Here is a 12,383-nt window from a genome sequence, read left to right on the forward strand (position 1 = left end):
GGAGCCTAGCCTGGGCTACATGGTAAGATTACATTTCAACAACAAATCAGTGATGGGGCCTGGAGGTGAGCGTTCTGCACATTTCAGATCATCAAGCTCCATACACCCTCAGCTGTAAGCAAAGGTACTTGGTTATTTTAAAGATGCATTCAATCATGATCTATAAAATTCTATCATAATTTTTTACATAACAAAAGATTTCAAAAATCAGGAAAATAACTAGCCATGGGAAAAATAATCCTTCCGATATTAATTCATCTTAGCAGTTCTGCTGCCAATGGCAGATCCCCCCAGGGTAAAGGGAAGAGACCTGGTCACACATTCAGGTTGAAACCACTGCACATGACTGCTTCTGACTGACAACATGACCCTAAGTGACTTACCTGCCCCTTGAATGCATCGATGATAAACTGCAAAGACTGGGGCTGTACACACTCAATGCACTTCTGAACCACATGGTTGCCGTTCTGGTCTTTCACACACTTCAGGACATGGCCATCTAGCTCCCGCACCATCTCGTTCTATTGGAGACAAAGATGAGAAGGCACCACCAGAATCACAGCCAGCAATCATCCAGATAGCCCCCACTTCCTAACAAGCAGTAAGCACTGCACAGATCCGTGACAATCAAAGTCAACTATAGCCAAGCAGCAACACAGCAAGTGAGTGAAAGCAGATGGGACATAAAACGGTATCAAACTTGCCGAGGCACTAAAAAGCATGACATCAGTAGGGTGTAGTGGAAGACACCTCTAACTCCAGGTCTTAGGAGCTGAGGCAGGATTGGAGTTGCTACACAGCAACTTCTAGGCCAGCCTACACTATAACTATCAAAACCTATCTTAAAAAATGTGCCGGGATTGGATGGTACAACCTGTACTTTAAGTTCTGATGGGACGGCAATGGGATCAAGAGCTCAAGACCAGTTTTATCTACAAAGTAAGTTCAAGGCCGACCCAAGCTACACGAGACTTCTAAAAACCACCAAAGTCATCTTCAAATAGAAAAAGGTGAGCAGGATTGCAAAGCTTATACAATTCAGCACACTTATATCCTGACAACCGTGTAAGTGTCTATCATTAATAAGAGTGCTGACTCTAGATTTTACCCAGGTGAGAAAGATCCAAGAGCTGGGTGTGCTTTAGCTCCCTCCTAACAGATCACATAGGAAGCATGGGAGCAGACAAATTACAAAATCTGTTCAAAAAGACCTGGACTGCCAAGCCTCAAACACAAGCAATGGGGCGCCATGATGCAGCCTGTGTTTGCGAGAAAACCACCTGTCAATTATATAATTCCCTTCAGTCCTTCCAGCCACAGAAAAACAAACTGACAAGTGAAGTTACACATTTAAAGCATATAAGCTGCCAAGTATAGTGGTTTAGCCATGTAATTCTAGCGCTTGAGAGGCAAAGGCAGGAGGACTGCCTCAAATTCAAGGCCAGCTGGGGACATACACAAGTCCCAGGCTTGCCAGGGCATAAAATCTACGGACAGCCATTGGTGGTGACACTCCTAGGAAGACTGTCAGAGAACCCAAGAGGTTTAAGGTTAAGCTAGACATGCCAAGAACACGTCTCAAAGGGCTCCTACCTCTGGTAGAGTCAAGGGACATGGGGACAGACACAAAGCAATAGAAAACAAATATCAGAGCAGTCACACGATAGCTCACAATTTAATTAAAGTCAGCAGGAATGGTTTTCTCAGTTCATTAATGGTGTCCAAACAGTGAATAAAGACAGCAGATAGACATAGAGTTCAGCAACAATGGATGTTTGGTGTATGCTGGAACCAACTGAGATTTTTGACTGGAGCCTTTTTCATGGGCACTACCTGCCTCACGTCACCTATATGGAAATGCAGGACCTGGCTGGCTGGGCGTCTGCTGATTCTATCTGTACTTGTCTGTATTTCTGCTAGAATGACACAGCCACTTTAGTAACATGGCACCACTTATGAACTGTGACTAGATCCCTGAGATACTAACTGCAGAGTAAATGAGCCATCCTCTAATGGAAGACATTCATGACCACAATGGCTTAGTCCAAAGGAGCATGTACTAACCCAACACCAAAGAAGAGCCTTATTTTTGGCCAGGGATACATACTCACAGAACCAATAAAACTTGACTACTAAAATAAAGCACAGTCCACAGCAGAAAAGTAGTCCAAGGCACCACAGAGAAACAGGGCTATTAAAAGGACAAATGTAAGAACTCTGCCTGGTGGCACAAGCCCGTGACCCCAGCTCCTCAGAGGAGGCCAAGCTAGGCAGAAGTCTTTCAAGGCCAGTGGTGGGCAGTTATCCAACCTGTATAAAGGCCTTGCTTCAACCCCAGCACTGCCACAAAAGTGGGAAGAGGAAGAATCAGAGAAAAGGACAGAGAGGAAAAGAAGAGCTTCTGGGAAAGGCATGCAAAGGGGGAAAGCTGGCAAAACGGCTACTCAGTGAGATGGGGAAGACACCATGGGTTAAGGGTGCTTTTGGTAAATGGCTATCATGATAGAAAAGAAAGAAGCTTCCATGTGGAGAAAAAAAAGCAACAGAATTAAAGAAGATTCACTGAGTCACAAAACCCTGAGGTTATTAAAACTCATAATGCCCGAGTAAATGACAGATGGCAATGAACAACTAATGTTAGCCTCAGGTCTGCCTGTGACTACAAATTGCACCTTTCTTGGAGAGTGGGGGCAGGGTCTGGCTTTCTATGAGCGGCTTCAAACTTGGGGCAATTTTCCTGCATTTGGCTCCCAATGTGCCTGATTTTTACTGTGTACATCCACACTCAGCCAGATGGTGCTTTCTTATCTGGACTGCACATCTGGCCCAGAGGTCTGTCTCCAACCACACTCACCTTCACACACCAACAAGGTGTGAGACTCAGCCTCAAGTGCTCCAGGCTCCATCAGCCTTCAACTGCCACCATCTGCAACTGGCTGGTAGTGAAATTGGTCTGAATCAGAGCTGGTGGGATCCTGTCTGGCTCAGAACGAGTCCATAACAAAGATTCTCATTATCGAACTTTGTCCTCAGTGAGGGCAAGTGGGTCATCACCGCCAGACAATAGCAACCCCTCCGCTGAGAAGGCTGAGGGAGCTCAGATTTACCTCCCTGTAAAACTAGCTACTCAGGCTACACTGGAACCAAAGAGATGAGGCTGCAAACTATCTGACCATTAGAATCTTGTAAACTAACTGGGCAATTCCTGCTTGTTCTGCCGATGGCAAGCCATGGACACAGCCATAAACCAGAAAAGAACCTCCATACTGACAGTCTTCACAGTTCACTGCAAGAATCACAGAGAAACACCACACCAAGAGAAAAGTGAAAAGGAAACTTACAATTACCTGCTGGTCTGAGGGAATAAACTCCAAAGCTTTCTGGATGACTCGGCAGCCGTACATCTGCAGTGCCAATGATAGGACATGGCCTCGAATCCGTTCAGCCAGAGCCAGTTTCTGTTCATGACTGCCAAACTAGACACGATGTATGAGAGACACTATTACTTGAGTAAAAGAGAAAGACCAGAGAAAACAAACCTTAACCTGTGTTGTGCCAAGCCTCTGCCTCTTGCTGTCCTTCTGCCTACAATCAACCCTACCCTAAAGAACCCTGAAGAATTAAAGCATTAACATTCATTTCTGAAGGCGGGGAGCCAGACAGCTGCTACTCCAAGCCAGCAGCAGGGATGGGACGTCCTGAAGGTTCCATACACCTAAGAGTGATGTGGTTAATTGTGTTGCATGGGCAGACACGTGCAAGGTCTGTGGTTGGCAAGCCTTTCACCCAAGTCGCTGTGCCAAGTGTGACGTAAAGTATAGCCAACACTTTCATGGATTAGTGTCTTTCAAGGACTGCTGATAGTAACGGGAAGCCTTTGAAAAGAGAAGCCAAGGAACCCGAAATGTGACAAAGTTCACCTGAAAGCTGTTTTCCAACTTTGGCTTTTTGTAGTCATTTGAATACAAAATCACAGACTGCCCAAGCCTATATATTCCACCCATGGGTCTAGAGAAGTTCTCTGGCTTGCTCTAAATCACAAGACTACACACATGCCACACTTGTTCTGACACCCAGCCGTATAGCACCCTAAGTCAGTTACATAATGGCAGTGAAGAAAGATCGAGAATCAGAGAGGCACAGCTGCCTGTTTCTTAGTACAGCTGAGGACTGAGCATCTGAGTGTCTGCGAGGAAGTGGACAGGTAAAGTCTAAGAAAACCACTTTTAAATCTTCATACAAATAAGAGGCCATGAGAAATTTGCAGATGTTGGCAGATAAGCTCAGAGTTCCAGCAACTGTTCCCAGACCCACTCCTTTCTCTCAATGTTTCGGTGTCACTCAACAGCTTGAAGCTGCTAACAATAATAAGCAATGTCAATAGCATTATTATAAATATTAATAAGAATTTTTAAAGTTCCCAAGTCTCTGAAATTTGAACTTATTAGAGGGAGCAGACAATATTCATCACTAATTTACTTCCAAAGACATAATCAAGTTAATGGGCAAAAGAAGGTGGCAAGGCCAAAAGATATCCACACCCAGCTTCAGCTTTTCACTGTGGCCTGAGGCTGGGTATGGAGCCAACTCCTCAGGCATCTTTCATTGTTTTTCACTTTCACACTGTTGCTATAGTGCTGCTAAACTACCTGTGACCGTCTGTACCACTGAGGCAGAGGCTGCAGAGTGAGGCTCAGCACTTAGGGCGAGTGAGCATCACTCTTCCAAAGGACCCAAGTCTGATTCCCAGCACCCGGCACGTAGCTCACAACCACTTGGTTCCAGCTTCAAGGGATCTTATGGCCTCCTCAGGCAACTCTCCAACCCCCATATATTAACATTTTTTTTTTTTTAAAGAAAACAATCTCTTTTAACGCACCCAGGCAGGGTGGTGTATGCCTTTAATCCCAGCACTTGGAAGACAGAGGCAGACGCAGGTGGATCTCTGTGAGTTCAAGCCCAGTCTGGTCTATATTCTGTGCTGGGTCTCTTGTAGAGGCAGTTATCACACCATACTCCCAGAACATCTAACACATCGAGGAGGACAATGGTGACCGATAAAGAACTGGAGAAATACTGAACACTTCTCTTCCAGAAGACCCTAGCACTTCATTTTAAAGGCTGGAATGAGCTGTTGTGCTTCAAAAAGCCAACAAAAATCAAATGCTCTGAAGATTCTCAAAGTCAAAGTGCAGAATAAAAGAAGACATACTTCAAAAAACTTCTGAATGACGTAATTTCCAAACACATCCACCATAAGTTGGTACGCAGCCTGGAGGATTTCATTGAAGACAAGCTGGCGCTCAGCTGCTGTGGCACGCTCTAGTTTCAGCTGAATGAATCTGAAGAACAGAGTGAAGGGGCAATGAAACCACACACAGAGAAGACTTGCAAAGACCTGAGGACGTCATTTGACAGAGAAGTTCTGCAACACTCAGCCTATGGGCCCAATAAATGCACTGGGTTTTGCTTTGTTTTTTAGGTTCTCACTATGTAGACCAGGCTGGCCTCAAACATAACAAAGATCATCCTGCCTCTGCCTCCCCAAGTGCTGAGACAGCAGTCCCTCAACAGAAACTTGGGGTCCTTAACCCCATCCTATAATCCATATCCATGAAGAGTCATTCACTAGCTTCTGAAATAGTGTTCCCTGCTTTACTCCTTCAGGAAAACCCCTGCTGTCTCTGCGCCTGCCTTCACTCCACTCCTCAGGGAAGGCAGCTAGCAGAAGCAGGGGACCATTAAGAGAAATGGGACGGAGAATGAGTGACACTACCTCACCTTGCTGGACTCCTCTGGGCAGCTCCTGGAGCAGCAGGGATGAGAGCAAGTGCTAGACCTGCTGTGCTCCTGGGAACTGGGGACCCACTCTCCCTATGACAGTGCCTCCTCCGTGAGAGGCGTTAGAGTGCTGACCTATGCGCAGGGCTTCCGGAGAAGACTACTTACTTCTTCATGAATAGAGATGGGTGTGACCAGTGTACAATAAGATGTCTCAACTTGTAGCAAGCCCTCTGCCTCTGTCTCTTGGGTACTGGGATTATAGGTTATGTGCAGCCATAGCCAGTGGCAAACAACAGCATTCTAAGAGATTCTTGTGAAGTAGAAACACAGGGTACTTGTTCATAAAGGTAAAAAAAGTTGCTCAAAGACAACCATGGTCTAGACCAATAAGAGCTATTTTAAACACGTGGCCATCTAATGATCCCCATGACCAAATCCCTCTGAAACAAGCACTGAGAGGCAAGGCAGAGGCATACTGTGAATCACAAAAAGGCAGGGATGTCTGTGGTGTGGTATATACCTTATACCACATGGAGGCATGGAATCCAGGGCACAGATTTCAGTTATGCTGTGGGCCAAAGACACGTCCTTACCTAGAGCCATGCTGGTCTTGAGAAAATTCCATTATATGCCCAGCAATCTCCCGCAGTTGTAAATTAGGGTACCGGTTGTTTCGAAAATCTTCCAGAAGTCTGCTCCTGCCAGAGGGCATAACATCAGACATTCCATATCGCAAACGAGAGGAAGAAAAAAGGGTGCTGCTGGGGCTGAAAAGGCTGGAGGCACTGCTTGCACTGCGGTACTTGGCTTCGGCACCGGGAGCAGCAGAGATGTATCTTCCACTGCCGTTTGTGAGTCCTCCTGTTGGTTATAGAACAAAAAGACTTGAGTCCACGCCTAGGGACCTCATCTAGGAGGAAGAAGCACAGCACCACTGCACCACCTCTCCAAGCCTGCACCACTGCACCGCTCCTCCACCTCCATAAGCCTCACCAGCTCTCTCCTCCTATGGCACTGAGCTATCATCGGGCAATTGTTCTCTCTACTGTGGCTTTCTAAGGACCACACACCAATCTGGAGGAAACATTCGCACAGGAATTAAGAAAGAAATATTTATTTTGTTTTTTTCTTTTCTTATTTGACTGTTTTGGTTTTGTTTTAACCACTGCTAGCAAACCATTGCTAGGAAAATTAGTGCTTTAAGGCTGGAGATACAGCTCAAAGACGAAGGAAGCACTTGCTAGCATGTATCAGGACCTAGGTTCAATTCCCAGCACTACCTAAAAAGGAGAAAACAAAACCAACCAGTAAAAAGAATGGAGCACTACATGGTATTTCCTTAATAAATAAAGTGAGGCACAGCACCTACAGTAAGGATTCAGAAAATACAAAGCAAGCACACTGAGGCTTCTGAGCTTCTCCACTCCAAGCAACATTCCCTCCCAGTCAAACATTGGTGTGGATACAGCACTGCTTGGGAATGTCCTGGTGCTGCAAGCAGAGGGAACGAAATCAACACATCCTTATTTATGTACAGGAAATTCCTGGAAAACTTTGTGTGAAGGAACAATCCCAAGGCAGATGGTAGGTTTAAGGTCCTCATCAACAGGCAATTCTTACCATTTTCTACGAGATGAAGCTTATGCGATACAGCAGTAACAGCCTCGTATGCCCTTTGTACTGCTGCTCTGATTGGTGACTAGGTTATAAATCCATACACAGTAAGATGCTGTCACGACCAAAAGGCTTAACAAAAGCAGGCCTGGGCTAGGGTGTGGGTCAATGATAGAGTCTGTGCCTAACATGCATGTGACAGTGGGCTCCACCTGGCAAAACACAGACACAGTCGCACACATGCACACGCAACACAGGAAAGTAGCATAGTAGGTTGACAGATGCTACTCAAAAGCTCTCCCACTGAAGTGCACCCCAGCACCAGGAGTGATTTTCTCCAATCACTGTAAACAAACCAACCTAAAAGAGCTAAGTATAGAGAAACAGTGCATCAGCCACAACGCAGCTGATAACAGCAACTCCAATCCACGGAAAACGCCGCACACGCTGCTTCCTTCCATCTACGTGTGCTCTGGATAAAGCTCGGCATGGCAGGCAATGGCACCACAGAAAGACAGCTCACTTGACTTTTGCCACAAATTCCAGGACCCAACTTCCAAAGTGTAGGTCTCACTCAAACTAATGGAACAACAACAGCTCAACATGACACTGTGGAGAACAGTCAGTGAGCATCTACAGCAAGTTCTTCACAGGTACATTTACCCCATAGGAAACTAGATCTAAGAGGGAAGAACTGGTCATCCAAAAATGCAATTCACAGTTCTAAGAACCAGAATAGAAGGAAGCCAGGCCCTTGGCCCCATGTGCCTCATGTTCAGACTCGGTTACCTCAACCTTCCTCCCTCTTCAGGGTGCTGCTAACTCTCACCGCCACAGTGCTTGCTTCTGAACACAGTGGATTTGTTTAAAAAGAAAAGAGCAGTCTAATGATTGCTCTTTCTGACAGTAAGAAACCTTGTTCCTGGAGAGGGGACAAAGAAATGGTCACAAGGTTGGTGTGGCAGCAGGCACTGCAGATGTGGTGCTCGTAACAAACATGACCGTGGAGGACCAGCACAAACACAGCTTCTGAAGTCAAGCCAGGCATTTTGCCTGTGGGTCACTGAAAAAGGCGGAAGGTATGCTGAAAGGAAGGCAGGTCCTTGGCAACTACGTCAAGGGTGGAACAAACTAACCCTCAACACTGCCCTACACCTCTGAATTTACAGTTATATGCACTAATAAATGCAGTGCTGTTGAAGCACATTAACTAGACTTTATTACTGTGGCCAAAAATATACCAATATATAATTCAAAGGGCATGGGGGAATGGTAGCTAATATTATGCCCATACATTATGTATTTATACATTTATGCTTAAGTTTTGACATACTGGCTCTTTACTGAAAAAATAAAGTATATACAAATCTCTGAAAGAGAAAAACTTTCTCAGGTGATTAATCTGGCAATTCACAAATGTATTCTGCATGGGCCAAGCAGGATTTATCTATACATTAAACCAATCTGTCATATTTTGCTTAACACTTAAGTTCTCTGGTCCTTTCTGAAAAGACCATCTAGGAAACAGATTTTTAGTATTTACTGGCCAAATTGCTCTTGGATTAGGAATTTGGGAAGCAGCAGTTAACCACCCAGTTCCTAGCAGTACCCGCAGGTACCGGGCATCTGAAAGCCTTTTGTGAAAGAGACAATTAACATGGGCTTTTATAAGCTCACTCAACTTTCCCGTTTCTACAGTGTTTGGACAGTATCTTGAAGCAACATTCCACAAAAATTAAGGGCTAACATGGTCTATTTATTTATATTGTGTCATAGCTATTTAAAGGCTTGGTGTCCTGGCATCGTCATCTCACCCCTCCCACACTCCCCCCAACACACACACACCACATTCTTCACTGTGGTGAGAACTGAAGTTTGGGCATTCCTGCTAGGTAAAAACTCAACCACTGGCTACATCCTCACCTCCAACATTTAATAGAGGCTGCAGTGTTCACTGATGCCTTAACACATCTTGGTAGTCCTAAATTAAAGAAAACTTGGTGTATTAAAATGTGTCTAGGCAGTCAAACTCATAGATGACAGTGCCCAGGGAGAGACTCCTGCTTCTTATTGCTTTTGTCCAGCCTGGATAAAGTTCAGGCAGAAAAGACTTTATCGATGTGCTAAGAAAAATTAACTGGTCTCCAAATATGGCTCTCTCTCAACCCTGCAGTACTAGTGCAGCTCAGGCAGAGGCACGTAGATTTCTGAGTTTGAGGCCAGCCCTGTCTACAAAGGAAGACCCTGTCTCAACAAAAATACAAAACAAATGGTAGAAGATAGAACAGAGTCAGGAGGACTAGAGTGTACTTCACCTGTGCTAGTGGGAACAGGCACAACTCACCCAAGTTCAAGAAGCCTGAGGGTTGCAGACTGTACAAGCCAAGCAAGTTCTCTCAGCAACTTCTGATTCTCAAGAGCTTTCTAAGGCACAACTTAGGGGCTGCAGAAAACTATATGCATGGAGAAACAAACCAGGGAACAGAAACACAATGGTCACAGAACAGATGTGTGGCTAAGCAGGGCAGACAGAAATAACAGCCAACTTTGGGAACATCCACAACAGAGTGGCCATCAACCCTCACACCTTTCCTGAGAAAGCTTCTCTGTGTACATCCGCAGGCTCCATCTAATCCACATGTACACACAGAGGAGCTGTGGCGACAGCTCGACTATGTGGAAGGGATGCTTGCTACCTCAGCCTTGCTTAAACTCACATTCTGTATATCTTTCCCAAGCTTGAGTATGTGTTAGCATACAATGCATATATGTATATGTATAGTGTGAGGAAGAGACTGGAGGAAGAATGATGCCAGTGGAGGTCTAAAGACAACGCCCTCAAGTTAGTACCACCTTCATGTGGGGACTGGACAACCAACAGAGGTCACCAGGCTTACGTGGCAAGAGTAGTACCAGCTGAGCTATGGAACCAGTCCTAACTGTATTATAAATGAAGATGAAATGGACAAATCTCCTGGAAAGTCCAATCGCCACTACTGAACCTGACTTAAACACAAAACCTGCCGTTTGGCAGTGTCACATCCAAGCCTGGTCTACACGAGTTCCAGGAAAGCCAGAGTAATGCCCTATCTCAGAAAATAAAACAAAAACCAGTGGTAATGACAACAGTGAGGACAAGTGGTGATGGTGCACACCTTTAATTCAGCACTTGGGAGCCAGAGGCAGGGGAATCTCTGATTTCAAGGCCAGCCTCATCAGTACAACCAGAGCTACACAAAGAAACCCTGGCTTGAAAAACAAAGGGGAAATAGGAAAGGGGGAAGGGGAAACAGACAGAAAAAACCTAAAGCGGTGTATAAAACCCAGACATAAAAGAATGTAATTAAAAACGTTAAGAATGTTTTTCTGCCGGGCTTGGTAGCACACGCCTTTAATCCCAGCACTTGGGAGGCAGAGGCAGGCAGATTTCTGAGTTCCAGGCCAGCCTGGTCTACAAAGTGAATTCCAGGACAGCCAGGGCTACACAGAAAAACCTTGTTTGGAAAAACAAAAACAAACAAAAAGAATGGTTTTTACTGGTGAATCTGCAAATTAATAGAGTAGAAATAACACCTGTACTACACAACTTCCAGAAACTACTGGGATACTTACAATAGGGCAATACCACACTGGCAACAGGCATGTAATACAAAACATTACACACACACACACACACACATCCTATTTCACTGATATAGATGTATAACTCAACAAAATCTTCACAAAATGAGTCCTACCATGATCAACAAAGACAAAAAGTACTTGACAATATCAAAACCCATCCACAAAACAAAACAACCCACCTCAACTTGTGACAGTGGGAAGCTTTCTTATCTTCATTAATGTCCACCACAATAACCAACTGTCAACAAACTTCAGGGCAAATGAACAAATACTATCTCCAGGACCTGGATACAGCCAAAATATATGTTCCTTTCTGCTCTGTTATATAGAAATCCTTGGGAATTTGCCTTGAGACCATTAGAATAAACAAAACAGTGAGTTTTCTGGATAAGATCGGTGTCTTAGGGTTTTACTGCTGTGAACAGACACCATGACTAAGGCAAGCCTTATAAAGGACAACATGTAACATATAATTGGGGCTGGCTTACAGGGTCAGAGGTTTAAGTATCATTATCGAGGTAGGAACATGGCACCGCCCAGACAGGCATGGTACAAGAGAAGCTAAGAGCTCTACCTCTTCATCTGAAGGCCCATGTCCATGGTGACATGCCTATTCCAACAGGGCCACACCTTCTAATAGTGCTACTCCCTGGGCCAAGCATAAACAAACCATCACAATCAGTATACAAAACTCAGTAGTATTTCAATAAAAAAAAATGAACAACCCTAAACTAGAACACACTCTCACTCATAGTAGCATATAAATCACACACTGAAAACTACAAAACTCTGCTAGGAAAAAAGTACAGGAACAAACCAGACAGCCACATGTCAAGATGAATCCTAACTCACAAGCTGAAAGCATTAGCTCAAAACAAGTGCCTAAGTTTAGGAGTTAAAACAATAAAGCACTTGCTGCGCTCCTACGGGACGAGTTTGGTTCCCAGCATGAAGCTCACAACTAGAGCTCCACGGATCCAACGACCCTAGTCTCTAACGGTGCCTGCACTCAAACGCACAGACCCACACACATAATTTAAAATTACAAAAAATACATCTTAAAAGAAAAAAAATAACATCAACAACAAAAAGCAGTTTTTAAAAAAAGTAAAACATTTAGAAGATAGGAAAATATTTCCCACATAACCAAAAATTCAATAAAGTGAACTTCATCAAAATTAAAATCTGGCACACTTTAAAGACACCAATTTTAAAATAGAAGAAGAAGCAGCAAAAGACGAGAACACAAAGATCTCTTTCTTATAACTCAAGTAACCCAAAGTTTTAAACGACCAGAGATAACTAAAGGCTAAAAGCACAGGCCTACAAAGCCAGGCCTACAAAATTCGTCCCTGGGAGGA

At 44.5% G+C, this 12,383-nt stretch overlaps 1 protein-coding gene and 1 non-coding gene across 27 annotated transcripts in view; both read right to left on the reverse strand.

The window, feature by feature from the left end:
• Positions 1-12,383, reverse strand: part of Pum1 (pumilio RNA binding family member 1) — a 114,437-nt gene that overhangs the window by 10,237 nt on the left and 91,817 nt on the right. For 15 of the 26 annotated variants that reach the window (XM_021161048.3, XM_029476309.2, XM_029476308.2 and 12 more), the window contains 4 exons: positions 6,378-6,645; positions 5,213-5,342; positions 3,342-3,476; positions 384-521 (listed from right to left, as the gene is read on the reverse strand). In XM_021161048.3, the coding sequence (XP_021016707.1) occupies positions 384-521; positions 3,342-3,476; positions 5,213-5,342; positions 6,378-6,645 (671 nt within the window). The remainder of the gene's footprint in view (positions 1-383; positions 522-3,341; positions 3,477-5,212; positions 5,343-6,377; positions 6,646-12,383) is intronic. The other 11 variants (XM_029476310.2, XM_085838914.1, XM_021161057.3 and 8 more) reach the window with 1 other exon arrangement.
• On the reverse strand, positions 2,979-3,061 carry LOC115030958 (small nucleolar RNA SNORD103/SNORD85). Its single transcript, XR_003836552.1, has one exon. It is a non-coding gene; the product is annotated as a small nucleolar RNA SNORD103/SNORD85 (small nucleolar RNA).

This window comes from Mus caroli, unplaced genomic scaffold, assembly GCF_978045245.1.
Source record: "Mus caroli unplaced genomic scaffold, Mus_caroli_1 scaffold_6, whole genome shotgun sequence".
NCBI lineage: Eukaryota > Metazoa > Chordata > Mammalia > Rodentia > Muridae > Mus > Mus caroli.